This window comes from Halictus rubicundus, chromosome 1, assembly GCF_050948215.1.
Source record: "Halictus rubicundus isolate RS-2024b chromosome 1, iyHalRubi1_principal, whole genome shotgun sequence".
NCBI lineage: Eukaryota > Metazoa > Arthropoda > Insecta > Hymenoptera > Halictidae > Halictus > Halictus rubicundus.
Window position 1 is genome coordinate 30,201,275 of NC_135149.1, and position 18,226 is coordinate 30,219,500.

General features: G+C 37.1%; 5 protein-coding genes across 8 annotated transcripts; 2 read left to right on the top strand and 3 right to left on the bottom strand.

Moving 5' to 3' along the window:
• Nucleotides 1-12: 12 nt before the first annotated feature.
• Nucleotides 13-4,164, bottom strand: LOC143360865 (potassium/sodium hyperpolarization-activated cyclic nucleotide-gated channel 1-like). Its single transcript, XM_076800022.1, has 9 exons — nucleotides 2,874-4,164; nucleotides 2,322-2,508; nucleotides 2,117-2,251; nucleotides 1,865-2,060; nucleotides 1,604-1,795; nucleotides 1,424-1,525; nucleotides 473-594; nucleotides 139-391; nucleotides 13-61 (listed from the first exon to the last, which is right to left on the bottom strand). Exons 1-9 carry the CDS (start codon nucleotides 3,137-3,139, stop codon nucleotides 51-53), a joined length of 1,464 nt encoding a protein of 487 aa, XP_076656137.1. The 5' UTR covers nucleotides 3,140-4,164; the 3' UTR covers nucleotides 13-50.
• Nucleotides 4,146-6,372, top strand: LOC143356603 (ciliogenesis-associated TTC17-interacting protein-like; the record flags this gene model as incomplete). Its single annotated transcript, XM_076792478.1, has 7 exons — nucleotides 4,146-4,456; nucleotides 4,703-4,964; nucleotides 5,021-5,305; nucleotides 5,384-5,474; nucleotides 5,584-5,807; nucleotides 6,011-6,181; nucleotides 6,249-6,372. Coding segments are annotated over 7 exons (1,437 nt in total), but the record flags the coding sequence as incomplete, so codon positions are not given.
• On the bottom strand, nucleotides 4,353-12,499 carry Lt (vacuolar protein sorting-associated protein light). Of its 2 annotated transcripts, XM_076799697.1 has the most exons (14): nucleotides 12,186-12,493; nucleotides 11,980-12,117; nucleotides 9,894-10,176; nucleotides 9,641-9,839; nucleotides 9,402-9,556; nucleotides 9,091-9,331; nucleotides 8,755-9,019; nucleotides 8,002-8,487; nucleotides 7,248-7,581; nucleotides 6,746-6,982; nucleotides 6,631-6,675; nucleotides 6,479-6,552; nucleotides 6,352-6,410; nucleotides 4,353-4,436 (listed from the first exon to the last, which is right to left on the bottom strand). In XM_076799697.1, exons 1-13 carry the CDS (start codon nucleotides 12,204-12,206, stop codon nucleotides 6,357-6,359), a joined length of 2,532 nt encoding a protein of 843 aa, XP_076655812.1. In that variant the 5' UTR covers nucleotides 12,207-12,493; the 3' UTR covers nucleotides 4,353-4,436; nucleotides 6,352-6,356. The 2 variants fall into 2 exon arrangements, 1 of the variants encoding a protein (XP_076655812.1); XR_013083317.1 differs by lacking the exons at nucleotides 4,353-4,436; nucleotides 6,352-6,410; nucleotides 6,479-6,552 and having other exon boundaries at nucleotides 6,746-6,998; nucleotides 12,186-12,499.
• Nucleotides 12,500-12,587: 88 nt separating this feature from the next.
• On the top strand, nucleotides 12,588-14,877 carry Nse4 (SMC5-SMC6 complex kleisin component Non-SMC element 1). 3 transcript variants are annotated; one of them, XR_013083375.1, is made up of 7 exons: nucleotides 12,588-12,793; nucleotides 13,208-13,300; nucleotides 13,369-13,499; nucleotides 13,568-13,682; nucleotides 13,760-14,050; nucleotides 14,136-14,247; nucleotides 14,332-14,877. XR_013083375.1 is itself a non-coding variant. In XM_076800126.1 (7 exons), the coding sequence occupies exons 1-7, from the start codon at nucleotides 12,688-12,690 to the stop codon at nucleotides 14,389-14,391; spliced, it is 912 nt and encodes a 303-aa protein (XP_076656241.1). In that variant the 5' UTR covers nucleotides 12,588-12,687; the 3' UTR covers nucleotides 14,392-14,877. The 3 variants fall into 3 exon arrangements, 2 of the variants coding, with proteins under 2 accessions (XP_076656241.1, XP_076656250.1); XM_076800126.1 differs by having other exon boundaries at nucleotides 14,132-14,247; XM_076800135.1 differs by having other exon boundaries at nucleotides 12,671-12,793; nucleotides 13,213-13,300; nucleotides 14,132-14,247.
• On the bottom strand, nucleotides 14,589-17,888 carry Atpsynbeta (ATP synthase, beta subunit). The gene is made up of 7 exons (XM_076800000.1): nucleotides 17,726-17,888; nucleotides 16,668-16,871; nucleotides 16,306-16,569; nucleotides 15,830-16,173; nucleotides 15,531-15,756; nucleotides 15,225-15,454; nucleotides 14,589-15,142 (listed from the first exon to the last, which is right to left on the bottom strand). Exons 1-7 carry the CDS (start codon nucleotides 17,829-17,831, stop codon nucleotides 14,969-14,971), a joined length of 1,548 nt encoding a protein of 515 aa, XP_076656115.1. The 5' UTR covers nucleotides 17,832-17,888; the 3' UTR covers nucleotides 14,589-14,968.
• Nucleotides 17,889-18,226: the final 338 nt, after the last annotated feature.

The window sequence follows — 18,226 nt, forward strand, 5'->3', positions numbered from 1 at the left end:
GTGGCATTCCGCAACACCTCGCAGAATGTTATGCATAACACAATCGTGCGTTAAATACCTTCTACAATAATGGATTCAATTATATTATACTGTTATTTTCCGTTTCATTATCGCTTTCGATCATTTAATCAACCTCACCATATTGACTATTTGTGTCTTCGAAAAATATCGTATGACTGCTCGTGATCAACATTCTCTCGTGTCTTTCTCGCGCGGACTTTTCGAGTCTTTTGTAAAACTTCGACGACGGCGGAAACATGCGCTTGAAATCGCGACGATTTAAACGCAGCAATTCGCAGACTTCGAGCGCCATTGCAGATTCCAGCCTCCGTCGGTCCGGGTAAATTAAAGCGCTTTCTCCGAAATAGCCTCCGTCTATTTCATGGCATATCTTACAAGGAAAACATTAAAACAATCATTTCGTTTCGTTCTTTTCGAAACGGTACAAAATTTTGCGTTAACTCTGTATTACTTCTTTTCCATCGAACGTAATCAGAGCGACGGTACCGCTCACTATGAAGAACATATCCTCGCCTTCGGATTCACTCTCATAAATAATATCTTCCTTTAAATATATAACTGGTCTTAATATCCCTAGACACATTCGTATGTTATAAGAAAATGTTACAAGTTTCGTTGAAAACATTATCTTTAATATCACTGTCCAACACCAAAATTGTTTTGCAATACCTGCTGGGTGATTCTTTTATACACTTTGTCATTCTAAAACCAAATCCGAAAGTAGAGTTGCTCTATCACGCAACGTTTTCGAAAAATATTGGTTTTTGTAAACATGCACATAAGTCTTTTCCTTTGTAAATAAATAAATAAATAAATAAATATATGTATATATAAAATACACACGCGCACGCTACACTATTAAAATACAGTACTAACGTACACTACTAAAATACATATATTATATGTACAAAAATTATTAGGGGAACCAAATAGTTTTCGTGAATGGTTTCTTTATCAGAAATGTCTGTAGAATGCATTCCTGTATAGTAAATTCCTGCTAGATAAAGGATTTTTAACATAAATACAAAAATAGAGCGTACAAAGTACCCGCGTCAGCACATTTTCAAACTTTAACAACCATTTACGACTATTAGGAAGTACATAAAAATATAATTGACTATATGAATATGTACAGGAGAGTCCCCTCTATCTCTTGAGACTCAAATTTGAACTTTCTCGCGTGTTTAGTTTTTCCGTAACACGTCATTTTTTATCAAAATCGTGCATTTTTACAAAAACCAATATTTTTCGAAAACGTTGCGTGATAGAGCAATTCTACTTTCGGATTTGGTTTTAGAATGACAAAGTGTATAAGAATCACCCAACAGGTATTGCAAAACTCGAAAAAAGTTTGATTTTGTCGGACAGTGTATTCTGTATCTGTATTATTTTTCTGTCTTACCCATTAAATTTCCGATGGTAGTACGGGGTAAATAATGAAGAAGCGTGGCTGTGTGTAACAGTCCACGACTACTGTGTATCATAATCTCTTGGTATAGATGATCTAGGTGTAAAAATAAAATAATTTTGAAACTTGAATCTTAATATGATAGTTGTAGGTCTTTGTATAGAAAATATTCACTTGACAGAGTATTCGATATGGCTTTCTCCTTAAAGAAACTTCCTTGGAAACGATATTCGTAATAAACAAGAAGTTTACTTTTAAGCCGCTCTGGAAGCTTTTTCTCGTGAATATATTCGTTCACTTTGTACATAATTCGTTGATACTTAAGCTCAGGCTCCGCGGCTGATTTTGCCAGTTGCAGAATCATCACTATCACAATAAACAAATTGAAAGACATTTTTCTCATCGAGCAGTTTCATTAACTTGAAGCAGAATTACCTATAATATAAATTAAACACCCTTTCCCTAAGATTAAAAGCATGCAACGTATTGCTGTATCTTTCGTTTCCAGGCTGTACAGTTCAGTAAAACTAGATCCAAAGAAATTGCTCACGCCCATGTGAATATACTGTAAATAAATTTCTGGCATGCTTTTCTTGTACACTCCCGAGGTGACCAAGTACAATTCGCTCTCCTAAAACAGTGAAAACTGAATTTCTATTCATTTATTTAGTATATGTATAAACCTACTTCCATGGTTGAGCGATCCATGTGCGAAAAGACAATCGGAGCAGAATGTGTTACACAGCAACACCAGTGGAATAATAACATCATGAACACTACTAACCATAAGGCCTTGTCCGTAGCATGGGAAATTGTAAAACTCTACAAAAATTAAATTCTTTTTCTTCTAGTTTGTTAGTGTTTTAGAATTTCTCTTTCCATCGACGCTTACTGCTGTGATTTGCCTTATGTAAACGCGCAATGTCCAAATGCGTCCCAGCTTCAGCATCGGTAACAGTTCAGGAATTAAGAACAATGATCTCGCGTTGGGGCCTGGCGGGTCTATCCTGTATTTGTAGAACCATATCAAGGGAATCGAGGACACCAAATCAAAGAAGAAAAAGCTTCTCGCGTAATGCCTGCAACAAACATAGTGTTTTAAATCAGAAATGAACAACCATCGGACATCAAACGAGAAGAATGTGAATTTATGTTACTTCGTTATTAGAACTGGGTCCAAAAAGATTTCATGACCCTCGACCGAGATGAATCCGGTTATAAAATTGAAGGCAATGTCTATTATACAAATCGTGTACGCAGGATATGTGCGAATCCAAAGTTTTGAGCTGCCACTTCTCGCTATTCTTTGAAATGCAATAATATATGGCACGACAATGTACGTGTAGAGATAAATAAGCGTCATTAGAATGTCCCAGTAAAATCTACACGAACGTGTAACAACTTTAATAAAGAATATAAATTACATTGCGCTAAAGAAAATTACCTGAACTCGCTGCACGGATGAATTATCCACCAATACGAGGACCGTCCGTGTCTTCGTTTCTCGAAAGCAATCGCAGCATAACTGCGTAACGTGTTGTGTGTTAGAGGATGGTTCTCGGAAACCAGAATCAGCTTTTGGAACTTCCGTTTCCAGCGGGTATAAAATTTCGCGTTAGGCGGTAACTTCGGTAAATTGCTCCGCGACGTTTTCGGTAGCTCGCAAACGTGAACATCTACACCTTTTTTCAATAATTTGTCAACATGCATTGTATCACGTTTTTCATCAAATATCAAGATTTCACTGCAATCTTGCAAACGCACTATCTCCAAATTTGTTATTTACTAACTTCTGTTTGCTGTTCCATTTTTTTTCTCTCTCAAAGCGTTTGATTCGCAATGAAGCGCGATGAAGAAGAAATTCCTTGTAAACTGTTCGACATCCAAAAATGGATTCCAGAATTTGTTATCGGTAAATAGAAAGTTATTCCTAGATGCTAGGCGTAAATTAAATTTCATTCATCTAGAGGAGACGGATTTTAATTATAAAAATCACCGCGGAAAAGCTTCGACAATTAACCAATATACAGCTTCGAAAGCGGCGTGAAAAATTTATATATTAATTACAATATATATATATATATATTATATTATTATTGTTCTACACTGCGGTTCGAAAATCGTATTTACAGAAAGACCTAGACCAAATATCCTAAGTATAACATCACACATACACAAATTGAGTACTGATCAAATGAGTCTTAGGTACTACAAAACGTACTATTAATCGTTTTATACAGTAATGGCACCTCGCTGTACAAATTAATGAGTTGATGGACCGCTTACTGTCCTGTTTCTTGCTGCATGTTTACTATAGAATAATTTCGTTCTGAAGCCTAGATTTATACATAACTATGTACAGCGAATTATAGGCTTACGACCAATCACTTTAAAACGCAACGATCATGCACCGGTAATAAAACCTTGAGAAAGTTCTCGGATAAAAACATATCGGTCTAACGTTCTATTCGAACATATTTTTTCTAGCCAGGATTTCCCCAACGACGAACAAAGACACTCGAGAAATAAAAATATACGAACATCCACGAAAACTGTGTGCAATGAAAGCTTGATATAGAAAAATATATATAATATACACATCGGTGGGTTTATTCGTCGTTGGCGAAATCACGTGTGTATGGAATGTATAGTGCGTCTATTCATTGCGAGTTACGTCTGTCCCTACTGCTCAACAGACACAGAATATACATGATGAATAACATCGAAAAAGATATCACGTTTCATATCTCCTAAATATTCCCTTTCTTTCGTTTGTACTTCAGACAATAGGAAACGAAAAGCGTTATGCTTTCGAGAGACTTTAATTGTTTGTTCGAAGAGCGAATTTGAAAGGGACACGAAGCCGATAGGTGGTTATTGCATTCTGGTCGAGTCCATAGGTCCTCGGACCCACGAGTTTCTGGTGCAAGTGCAATCTTCGATGTCCGTCGACGGTCACTTCGGTGGAACGAAAATTATCGGCTCGGCAACGTCGAAGTTCCACTGCCTGGAAGAGAAAAGAACGGAGTCAGTTAATGTGAAAAATTATTTTTACAGATGTTAGATGATATGGACTTTTGAACTTCCATAGAAAAGATGGGGCACTCCATTTCAAAAAACAAAATTGACCTTTAAATCCTCCAAACGCAACCACTTATAGAAGGCATGCATTGTAACATCTGTAGAAATGATTTTTTGTACAACGCATAATTTAGAAGCTATTCGTGGTGATCGAGTTAGGCGTTTCACTTTGTATACTGAGAAATATTTCAGATTTGTGTACGAAGACGATGGTTTACATGAGGAATCAATTTACCTAGGCATAGAGGATAGTTCTTACTACGTGAAATTGACGCGAACTTGTCCATGCGATCAATGTGAAGAAACCAAAAACCTAGATTTTAATCAGGACGATGGATTAATTAGCGAAGCAGTAAATATACTGCTCATGCGATATTTGGCATTGATTAATTATGAAGGGACATTGTCTTTCCAGACTATCAGCATAGATGGAGAATTGACAAGATCCAGTTATGTAAGAAAATAAAAATTTGCGTTGATCAGTGAAAACAATGAAGTTTTTCCTAACAGGAATGTACTCCAGCCGAACGTATGGAAATAGATGGACACTTTTTAAATGCCTATACAATTGAGCGTAAAATACACAAACAGGATGGATGCGTGCATATTATAAAAACTTATTTAAGTTCGCATGGCAAAATACTACGGCACAATTGGTTGGATGTGCCTTATATCTTGAAAATGAATCCGCTGGCTGATCCAGCCATTGCCAGTAGCACAATAAGACTAGAAACTCCATTACAGGATCGTTGGGCAGAAGATATTGAAATGTTTTCGAAATATTTAGACAAGAAAGTAAAAGACTGCGATAAGTATTTGCAGTGGTCAGTATCGCAGAAAAATCAAAGACATATGTTTTTCAATTTTTCATAGTTCGCTAAGATGGCTGAACACACGGAGTATCTACTTAATCATCCAGAAGTGAAATACCTGATTACAGATTACACTCAAACGCTGCTCGTTGGTAAACACAACTGGATAACCATTCTACAATTTCTTTTTAAACAGGTCATATCTTTTGTTTAAAGAACTTTCCATTTTACAACGAGTTTAAATTTTACTGGTCTCCACAGTGAAACCCGAGGATGTAATTGACTTCACAATACAACATTTCAAAGCGTTTGCAAAAGATCCGATACCCTGGGAGACCAGTACAGAGGATGAGACTGATGATGTTGATGTAAAATCACAGCTAGCGGAGGACATATCGGAAGTTGTGTGCGGTATTTGTGGACGGAGCATAAAGTGTCCTGTGCCGAAGGAATCAAGATCTTCTAATGGAGAATATCAGGACATAGTAAGTACTTTATTAACCCTTTACACTCGGAACTATTTTAACTCGAAAACCAAACGTTTATTTTTCTTCTTCCTCACTTTATGCGTACGAAACTGATGCAATTTACTCATACAATGCTTAAATGTTTAGTAATTTATTAAATATGAACAAATTTGGTAACGTGAAAAATATTTTGAATTATTATCGAGACAAATGACTTTCAGCGTTCCTATGATTCTATGAAATCGGTTCAGTTGTATGATGCGGTCCCTTCAACTTCGTCTAAAAGCGAAACAAGTTCAGGAAAACGATCTACTACTCCTGAGGATGATTCAAAATTAGAAATTGCTTGCAGCAAGTGTCACGTAATCATGAAAACTTGTGACGAATACCAAGTAAATGTTTATGTTAAAAGCGTACTTCGTATATTGATATTTATTCATGTAATCGTTTAATTTCTAGCCTTTATCAAAATGTCCTGGATGCTTTAAAATAACCGATACATGTTCGAAATGTTCTATGATCGATCATATAATAAGTATGTTGAAGGGATAATACACAATACCTGTATCATTTTCTGCTGGGAGACATATCCTTATGCGAGTTACATATAACACAATTTTCCTAAAATAGAAAATTACATTGTGAGCACTTGTAAGAACTTTTGAGTACTCGAAAATTAAGATACGCACCACTAGTTCGAAATTTGGTAAGCAATCTTCGTGGAACGAATGTTTGCAATAGAATACAACTAAGTTTCTTGATTCTGCAATAAATAATATTTGTAAGAATACAATGAAAATGATGTTACAGCTGTTTTAGTTTTTGTTATTCTTATAGATACCTCTTACAATTATTTTCCTGTGGCAAGCTCCGCACATTTGATCATCTGACACAAAAGAATATCATGATTATTAATACTGTCACAACTAATGCTTTCTAATAAGAAAGGTACCAACCATCGATAAATATTCCTTTCTGGTGACATTTAACCAGCCTTTCGTGTAAATTAAAATAATCGTTGGACAAGGTCTTTTTGCAACCTTCTTGTACCGAAACTTGAAGATTATAATCGGACATCATTTTGACCAAAGCTTTCTTCAAGCCCGGTATCTCCAAGAACCGGTCTATCTTTTCTACCATTAGTCTCGGATCCACATAAGTCCCTATTTTCTGGAGGAGGAACGTGATCGCCTCTGAGAAAACACAGCTCTGTTTAGAAATACATTTATGTACAGGGTGTCCCATTAATTCTGTTAAAAAGCGATATCTCCACAATTTTTTGTTTATGCTACGAATCAAAAGGACAAACTATTTGGTTCGAAGCACCATAATACGTGCCCCTTCGAACCAAATAATTTGTAGCATAAAAAATAGGAGAAACATCGTCTTATAACAGAGTCAGTGGGACACTCTGTAGTTATACAAGTGTGCCACTATTGACGAGACATCGTTACTTACTAGGTTTATCGAGAGAATAGCTAATTAGGTCGTTCCACAATTCCTCATCATTGTGTTCTTGACAAAATGCAATAGCGCTTTCCATGTCGTTCAGTTCCCGCGTCATCAGCGCCAAAGCTTCGGAGGTGTTTCCAATTCTACCGAGCAAGTACACCATTTCTGGATAGAATTGCCGTTGACTACAAATATCCAGCGCTTGCTGTATCGGGTAATTATCGGATCGTCGTAAAAGCGGCAATAGTTTATCCCGAGAGTAGTCTGCGTAGAGTCGAACTAGCCGCCCGTGGTACTTGCCCGGATCTTTCGTATCCTTTTTATCTAACGCGTCTAAATACTGGTGGGACCGAGATCTTTATATCATAAATGTCCATTGCTGGGCTTACATTATATTACACCTATCCCCCGATTTACACGGTACTTCTTTACACGGTTTTCGAAAACAAAAACTGCTAAAAACAGAAATTTATGCTGCACACATAAACAGTCCAACCAGGCAGAAAAGATTACTAATATACGATAGTGACGATAGTAATTAAACATTTGGACCAACTTTTTACAAAATTTGTATATCCAGTTTCTATAAAATGAATTACATATACATTTATATGTATGTTCGTTATTTCATGATAGTACTGATATTTTTTGTTTTTCATTTGCATTTTATTTTTCGTTGGAGTAAATGAAATAACTGAGTAAATTATGCGCATTTTGGTTCCGTTTCGGAGGATAGGAGAATTCAGATTCTGTGTCTTACCAAGTATAAATATCGTTGATTGTGCTCCAATTTTTGCACAACAACCTCGGATGGCACCTTGTCTAAAAAGAATTGTATAGCTTGATCCACATCCAAATCCATCAAACCTTCGATCATGTCGGAGACAGCATAGTACAGCTGGTACTTCTGTATAAGCTGAAACACATCCTTGTGCCTCAACTTCAAATACATGGCCAAAGCTTTGTCATACCTCTCGTCGTGAATGTATAAAATAGCTAGAGCTTCTAAGAGTACATTTTGTCGTTTATTTTGAGCTATTAGGTGCTCTAGAACACCGTTCACGACAGCTGCGACGTTGTACAGTGTCGGTGACCATTCTTTGACTAGCTGAAGAAATCCATCAGGATCCATTTTCAAATATTCGTACAGGACCATTTCATAAATCAATTTATCCAATTGCACACTGCCTCTTGGAAGATAGGAAGAAATGGATCTTAGTTGATGAACTCTTGCAAATTTATATACCTGCAAGAACGTGCGACAGTTATGCAATTGAAAGAAAAATGCAACTAGACAGCGGATCTTTATGCAAATTAAAAATTTTTTTAATGAATTGCAACAAACTGGAGTGAAATAGAAATTAATTTTCTTTCTTAATATGTTTAATAGGTTGAAAATAATATAGCATCTAATTCTTTTACTGTTTTAAATTACGCCTACTCATCTCTATCGTAAATGCATAAAATCCGCTGCCTAATGATAACACTGTCTAATGTAGCAGATAATACTAACTTCTTCTTCCCACAATTTTTTATCCTTTCCTAGAAATTTTACACAAAGCTTCCCCGCCTCGTCGTACCTCCCACAAGCTAACAAATGATCTAAATACACGCGACCAATATTAACTAAAGTATGCCTTTTACATTCCTTGCCATTATTTATTGTCACGGCTTCTAGTGCTTGTTTAAATTTTTTGTGACTTAACAACCATTCAATTCTGTCATCGGCATCATACAAGCTAGCTACTACAATGTCTGTTGGACTCACAATAAAAAATCTAAATGTAAAGAAAAAAGAATTAGAAAAATTTCAAGATGTCTAACACAATTCTGGAAGCATCAAGTGTACCTATTTTCTTCTTTTAAACAATCCAAGTGATAATCGTTACAACTGTAATGCTCGTAGCCACGTAGTGTAAGGGAATTTGCACAGACAACAACCAAAACTTGACCCTTTGGTTCAACAACGTTTAACGTTGGCCTCTGCTTTTTCCCATTTTCGTCTAATTCCTTCAAACATCCTAATAATACTAGCTGATTTTCTAGCGGAGCAATACCAGAAATATAAAAATCCACTTGGAATGTAGAGACTGAAAATAATATGCTATTATTTATTGTACTCTTAAAATCAATAAATGTTTAGTTAAATGACAAACATACCTGGTTCTACTACATATTCCAGTAGGGGTCTATTAACCATTTCCTGCATTGATTTCTTTCTAATTTGAAAAATTCTTACTATGTCCACCCAGCCAATTAATAATGTTCTATCATCTGACCACCTCAAATTACATCTGTAGTGTTCTGGTAGTGCTCTGTAAAAGAAAAAGTGATCTTGTACAAGGACTACTCTCCTCACCTGTTTTTACCTAATTTTCGAATATTACTCAGCCACTTACTCTGCGGATCTAGTCCATTTAATAAAACCTAATGAACACCTTGCATTTAAATCATAAACCCTAACACCTATATCCGATGCCCATGCTACAAACTGTCCAATCCATGCAACCGATCTTACCCCACCTTCTGCTTCGCATAACATGGTAAGTTTCATTCTTGATAAAAAAGTCTTTTCATATAAAACTAATTTATCATCCCCTGGAAAACAATAACATTAACATATACACGTTAACAATAACATTCATCACATACCTGTAATAAACCTTCTTCCACTATTGCTTTTATAATAATTTGGATCTATAGCAATAGTTTTCACCAATCTGCCTATGTTCATCTTGTGATTATTTTCTGGGCTATAAAGACCATGTATGAAAATGTTCCCATCGTCGCTACAAGATGCAATGAAATCTCCATTCTGATCTATAGAAATCTGGTTGACGGCAACAGTATGAGCCTGTAGACTCTTTGACTTAATATTGTTGCCTTGGTGGTCTAGAAGGTGGATTACGCCCCAATGAGAACCCACGCACAGAAACTAAACAAAAATTGAATCACTTTATTAAAAGGGTTACAGTGAATCCGGGTTATACGTTGCAAAGCTTCTGAATTAGCCGAGGTCGAAAAATCCACTGCATCGAAGAATACTAGGGTCTCGTCGGCAGCATTGACAACGCTGTGACTTTGACAGATAATTCAAAGGAGACAGGAATTACAACGTGAAAGACGATAGACTATCGCTGTCCTTTTCTACGTTTGGAACTTCATCAAAGAATAGTGTCTGAGCACGACAAGGTCCAAGCTTCTGACATATAAAGCGGATTCACCGTAAATACTAATTAGAGTCCCATCCAGAGTTACCAGACAATGTGTTCCTCCTCTACCACTAAATATGGCTCGATTATCCTCTAGCAACTCTCTGCATGAGGAAAATACGTGACATTGCACTATTCCTACTACCGCTGCTGGTATTGTTGTTTTCTCTTATCGAGGTTTTGGTAGGAATGCAAAAGGAATTCGCATTTTGCTATTTGTTATTTCTACTAAACTCGCCGAAATTTCTATAAAGTCATCGTCATTTTCATAGATATTTTTAAAATATTACAATTTCTGTTGCTTTATCGTATCTGGCCTTGTGCTTTGTTGACACTCGGATAGAAGGACCGTGCACTCAAGACCGCATTGTTTACTATTTACGTTTCTTTTTATTATTTCTGCGTGGTGCAGAACACAAGTGCGAAGTTTCTATAAAGTCACTTAGCGTTTCTCTGGATTCTGAGCAGAGAACTACAGGAAATTGCAAATATTCTAAAAGTATTAGTTTTAGAACTCATAGAAATCCTGTTTTTTATAATTTGATTCGCGTGTATGTTAAGTAAAATGTGTTTCATAAAACACAAAATGAATTCGGAAAATTATACGGATTTGTTAGACATGGTTCTAATACCCTTTACAGAAAATATTGAAGATGACAATTTTATTTATCAGCATGATAATGCTGCAGTGCACGCGGCGAAGCACACAAAGCAGTAGCTTCTTGAAAGAAATATCAATGTTTTGTCATGGCTTGCTTGTTCCCCGGACATAAATCCTATTGAAAATGTTTGGGGTATCATTGCGCGACAAGTTTATAAAAACTGCAAACAATACAACTCCATTAGCGAACTAAGGAATGCGGTGACTGAAGCATGGGCGTCTGTTAAAACAGAAACGCTACAGAAGTTAGTTTCGTCAATGCCCAATCGCATTTTTAATGTAATTAAAAAAAATGGAGGTTACACTAAATATATAAAATAGATATAATAACAAAACAATTGTTAATTTCAACTTTATCCGTATAAAACGAAACTGACATTATAGAAATTTTGCAGTCTGTTCCGTGTAAAATTATATTTTCGTTTTCTTTTATCAATAAATGAAATTGGTGTGTATGCTTTCTTTATGTAATCCCGAAATGCTACTAAATACAAATTTTTCATTGGTAATGGTATAATTATAAGAATTCATTACAAAACACAGTGACTTTATAGAAATTTCGGCGAGTGTACTAGTTGAGGTATATCGCATTATATGACAGTGACCTTCACACCCCTTGTCATGAGACATTGACAGTACCTGCTAGCCAACCGCTGTCACATATTCTCTTTGTGCAATGAGTCGTTAGAGGGAATCCGATGGTATAGAGGAAAGCGCAAAAACTTTTTCTGGCAACACTAATCCCTAAAAACAATGCTACTCTGAATTTTGGCCCACCCTGTACATTAAAACGGCTTAACCTCCATGGCACAACACCACAGGATTTCAACTACAAAATTGGTTAAAAATGTTATAGAATTTACACCTTCGGATGCACAGCAATGCAGCTAGCCGAATCATTCTGCAATATACATTCCAAATCATTTCGCATCCTGACGTATTTGAGCCTGGGCTCTACCTCGTCTATTTCCGAGTCTGAATCATCCTGATTGTTCTGTTCTTCCTAAAAATACATTTTTCATAATAATTCCATCGCGCTTTCTCATTCGATTATAAAATCAAGAACTGTACCTTGTCCGAGGTGTTTTCCATACCCGTTTCTTCAAAGTTTTTCCCGGAAAACAGAAACGCACAAACGTTCGTAACCACGAGCTGTCAAAGTTTTCCTTATCTTTCTTTCCGAATAATCACTGCTTCTCTTTCGCAGTCTCTTCTGGCACACACACCATTCAAACGGTCTTACAATGAAAACGAGAACTGTTGAGAAACAACGAATCCCTCGAAAATAAATAGTTTTGTAATGTAACACGATCAAGCCACTGCAGTGAACAGTTCGTAAATATTAGCATAGCTGGTTTCACAGCGATGAAAGGTTAACATTAGTTAATGCTAGGTTCACCGATAACCAAGGGTGAACAAGTTCCTGTCGATCCGACGTTGAACAACGAGGGAACCATTACTGAAACAGTTAACAAATCAAGTTCAACAGTGCCTAAAGAACTTTTGTTGTTGCTGTATTATACTGACTTCTGACAAGCGGTTCGCAGAATTTTTAGCAAAGAGAAAAGTCAAAATGTCCAGAGAAAGTAGCTGTTTGACGGATAGCGCCTCGATTTTACGATCGCCGCAGGAGCGCAAAGAAACATTAAGAAAAATAATAACCAAAGCCGAATTCCTTCGTAAGATCCTCCGTAAATTTGTACACAGGCTGTCCCGTGCTTCTGGAACTGCTGTATCTTCAAAATGAGTCGAAATAAAAAAAAATGTCGTAGGATATGTAGCAAATTTCAAACTGTCATAACTTTCAAATTGATAATTTGATGGCATTAGCAGCTTGGTATTTTTTATCGGGTATAAATAAGTGCATTTCACTCTGAATAGTGTAGACAAAAATGGTTATGTTGCATGACAAAAAGAGCAGTGCAATTGCACTTCTAGGGTGCATTGAATCATACAAATGCAGAAACTTAATTGCAACATACATTTAAATCATTCGAGACCGTTTACATACACCTGATTTTTAAGATGCAACTTGCTCCAGTTATATGGGATATTCTTAGAAAGGTAAATTATTAGCAATATGTAATTTACAGAACAGGTCATCAGTGATAATACCATAAACAGTTTGGAAACATGTATGGAAGAGATAGATATTATAAACTCCGAAACGACCCTGGAAGAGAAAGGTACATACGTCGTTATTATTTTCTACCGTACGCATTTCTATATACCTAACTTTTTAATATGTTGTTAGTACATAATCAAGAGGAGGTACTAATGGACTCAGAAATGATGAACATATCTTCGAAGGTTCTAAAACAATGCGCGTGCTCTTTAACAAAGAATATGAGCTCTTATAATTCTGTAGAGTTTGCCAAAAATGTGGTATGTATTAGAATGCGGTATATATTATTTTGAATGTCTTCATAGCAAATTTTCTACATTTCATTTAGGTGAAACATGTGAAACAACTACCAAACATCGACTCGGAAACAATAGATTGGTCACTTCTGGAAAACAAAGTTACAAAATGTTTCAAAACAATGCCCCAATACAGCACATTACTAGGTTTCATGAGATTTTATACATTTTTATGAAAAATGGGTACAAGTAAGAAACATTTTGGTTTTTTATCTTATCGTTAGGTACTCTGGCACCGTTGGAAAGGAAGGAAATTACCAAAAGGAAACCAGCGGTCAGAGATTCTCAGGCACAGATAAAAAGGCCTGAGAATATTGTAGCCGTTGATAAAGAAGAGGAAGGCTTAGAACAGACTGTGAAGATGAGAATGTTCATTACGCGGTACTATAAAACTCATCACGAATCTCTGGACTTTTTCAAACTTATTTTGCACCCTACTGATTTCGGAAAAACAATTGAAAATATTCTGCAAATATCTTTTCTAGTCAGGGACGGAAATGTAAAAATAACAAAAGGTGTCTATCTTTGTTAGTAACTGTTGAAGCATATAGATTCTTGTCTAAGATTATTTAATACTTTTTTTGTTACGGTCGTAGATAGCTCTGGGATTCTAGTGGTTCAACCATGTACAAAAGATATGATGGCTCAAACGAAAACCGGAAGAACTCCAAACATTCAGAACGTTGTTTGTCTAAATATGGACCAGTGGAGGGTAACGATACCTTGATGCATCTTGAAGTTCTTTAAATTATAATTAGTCAATTCTCAAACTTAATAAATCTATTTCCTATTTCAGACGCTTAAAAACACTTATCGATTAGAGAAACCTATGATCGATTTCGATAACAGAACGTGACATTGGATTTGAGTGCTATCTGCTGCAAGAACATAAATATTTTTGTGAAGAGCATAAATTATCTATTTAAAATAATTAAAAAAAAGTTCATTTTTATAGTTAAAATAAATGTGTATTTTTTCTATTTCTCTCCTGACTTAAAAAAAGAAAATGTTTTACGAAAACGAAGGACGATTCTGAAATTCCACATTTATCCGTACGTTTTTGTAAAATTTTTATTAATTTCTAACATATACTATTGTGACTTAAGTATATGTTGAATAATAACAATGTTTTTCGACTTGATCTATGGCTGGAAGAAAACATCCTGAACAGAATTACACAGAATTTCTTAGAAATTCTCGTGATTAATTATGTTCACGACGCTCTCACCAATTTGGTATGCCTCTGTGAATTTTCGTACACCGGAAAAAAACAATCTTCTAATCCCCGTTTTGCAATTTCGATACAATGACGCTTAACAATTCTGGATAGAAGTCAATATTCCTTTTGTAGATAAAAAAGAAACAGGCTTATATTATTAGAAGATCGTTTTAATTATTTATTAATGACATGATTACGATGACTGTGTTTTGGCTTATGACTTGGCCAACGTTTCTGCCTTTGCTACTACTTCTTCGATAGGACCGACCATATAGAAGGCGACCTCTGGAAGATGATCGTATTCTCCAGTTAAGATCTTCTGGAATCCTTTAATAGTTTCTTCTAACGGTACTAATTTACCAGCATGACCAGTGAACACTTCGGCAACCTAAATAAAAACGATTAAAGATAATTAAACCGCACAAACGGTAATGCATACCAGTAATATAATGAAATGCAGATTTACATACCTGGAATGGCTGAGACAAGAACCTCTGGATCTTACGAGCACGGGCTACGGTAAGTTTGTCTTCTTCAGACAACTCGTCCATACCCAAGATTGCAATGATATCTTGAAGCGATTTGTAATCCTGCAAGATCTTCTGCACACCACGAGCAATATTGTAATGCTCCGGTCCAATGATGTTAGGATCCATGATACGAGACGTGGAGTCAAGAGGATCGACAGCTGGGTAGATACCTGATATTCAACGACAATATTAGTCCTCCTCCAAGCTCCGCTGGAATGTTATCAAAGTAGCAACTCGTTTAATTACCGAGCTCAGCGATAGCTCGGGACAACACAGTGGTGGCGTCCAAGTGAGCGAATGTGGTGGCAGGAGCGGGATCAGTCAAGTCATCAGCAGGCACGTAAATAGCCTGCACAGAGGTGATGGATCCCTTCTTGGTTGTCGTAATACGTTCCTGCATGCTACCCATGTCAGTGGCCAAGGTTGGTTGGTAACCGACGGCGGATGGAATACGTCCCAACAAGGCAGATACCTAGAACAAGTAAGCAATTGTTAATAAACATCGTGGTTCGAAATAGTAATAAAACATTGTAAGTGACGCTTACTTCCGAACCAGCCTGTGTAAACCTGAAGATGTTATCGATGAAGAGCAGCACATCCTGTCCTTCCTGATCACGGAAGTACTCGGCGACAGTCAAACCGGTCAAAGCGACTCGGGCACGAGCACCTGGTGGTTCGTTCATTTGACCATACACCAGCGCTACCTTGGAGGTCTTGTCCTTCAAGGAGATGACACCAGATTCAATCATTTCGTGGTACAAGTCGTTACCCTCACGCGTTCGTTCACCCACACCAGCAAACACGGAGTAACCACCGTGAGCCTTGGCTACGTTGTTAATCAGCTCCATAATCAATACTGTTTTGCCGACACCAGCACCACCGAACAAACCTGACGGATCCAATTGAATGGGTGTTATAATTTAGAAAATCATTTCTAGAGATGTGCAAGAACCCGCACATTTTTGGGTTCTCGCACAATTCTAATAATTTCATGAGGGTATACGTAGAAAATAAAATTTACCAATTTTACCACCCTTGGCATAGGGGGCGAGGAGATCGACGACCTTGATACCAGTTACCAGAATTTCCTGTTCGACAGACATTTCTACGAATTCAGGAGCATCTGCGTGGATGGCAGCGAGCTTGTCAGTGGGAATGGGTCCACGTTCGTCAATCGGTTCACCAATGACATTGATAATACGGCCCAAGGTTTCAGCACCAACAGGAATACGGATAGGGAATCCAGAATCCAAAACAATTTGTCCACGAACCAGACCCTCAGTACCTGTGCAGTTATATAACATTGTAAAAAAACTATAAATGCAATGGTCAATAAATATTGTTTAAATCTGATTTAAAAAGAGAAAAGAAAAATGACATTACCATCCATAGCAATGGTGCGCACTGTATTTTCTCCAAGATGCTGAGCAACTTCAAGGACCAGCCTGGGACTACGATTGTGAACCTCCAAGGCATTGAGAATTGGTGGAAGATCATCTTCGAACTGCACGTCTACGACGGCACCAATGACAGCCACAACTTTTCCTTGGGCCCCACCCTTGCTTGCTGCTTTCGCATAATCTCTGCCTAATTGTCAACAAGCAATAAATAATAAATAACTCGTACATTCTGCTTTGTATATAACAGATCAACATTTGTCACACTATAAAATTATATATCAAATGTTAAAATTATTTTTTTTAGAAATTAGGCGTCTATAGGATTTACAGATGAAATAATTATTGAAATAAATTCGATAGAATATTAGATAATGCTCGCAAGAAGCAAGTTACATAATACGAATTACATGTGTAAAATTCAATGAAAACCTATCAAATTTGAATTTCGACTTGCTCGAATGGTTGTAATTACTTTGTTGAATGCATCGATGTATATTCACCGAATGTTCAAGCTGTTTCGATAGCTTATACAAGTTCTATAGATGATCGATTGTCCACGAGACTTGACTGACGATGTTAAGAAGTCCCGGAAAATCGAATATTTCTCACATTCAACGGTAATCGAGAGAGAAAATGAAATTCCAATAAAAACCGAACGTCGACCGAAATATTTCCAATACCGATTGCAGTCACGGCAAAAAACATTTTCGATGCAGTCAAAAATTAGTCGAAGTGACCTTAATGCCGCCATGTTGGCACAGTGGTATCACCACTACGGTTCGGTCAAATAATACGGATTATATAATCAATACAATGCTCCTCTTCCTCGATATTCGTATGTCAGTTCAAAGGAAAATCAGATAAATGTTAAGTCAGTCTGGATTATCGAATCGGGACGGTAAAATTCTAGAGGGTGGGTGCTGGTGGTGCTGTAACTTATCGGCTGCAGCACGATGAGGAACAGTGTGGAGGAGAGTGTTACGTGTTGGATCGTGAGAAGGCGACAAGTACGTTTGAAAAAATGATTATTCGGCTACTCACTGTTCACGGACAGAACTCCGGATACTTTGCCGACTTCATTTTGGAGTAGAGCAGGTTTGACGGCCCTCAGGGCTCCAGCGGCTGCCTTCGATACAGCACTCAACATCTTGGCCGGTCAAGTGAAGAAAGGCGACCGGAATGGTTTCCGATTCGTATGGAGTGTGCCCTATACTGATAGCGCGTGCGCTTTAAGAGACTCCACCTCGGCGCATCTCTACTGCGCAGAGTCGTTATTGGATCGTTGCGCATAATCGTAACGTCGTAAGCCGTGTTCTTATGGAACGAGTCCCGGTTTTAGCTGGAACTAATCTTTTTAGCCTGGAACAGAACCTGCATCTTTTTAGCCTGGAACAGAACCTCCATCAACTTTTTAGCCTGGACCAGAACCTGCATCATCTTTTTAGCCTGTATTAGAGCCTGCATCATCTTTTAGGCTGGATCAGAGCGTACATTGAAGAGCCTCTTTTAACATAGAAGTAGCATCCACTCTGGCATTATTTG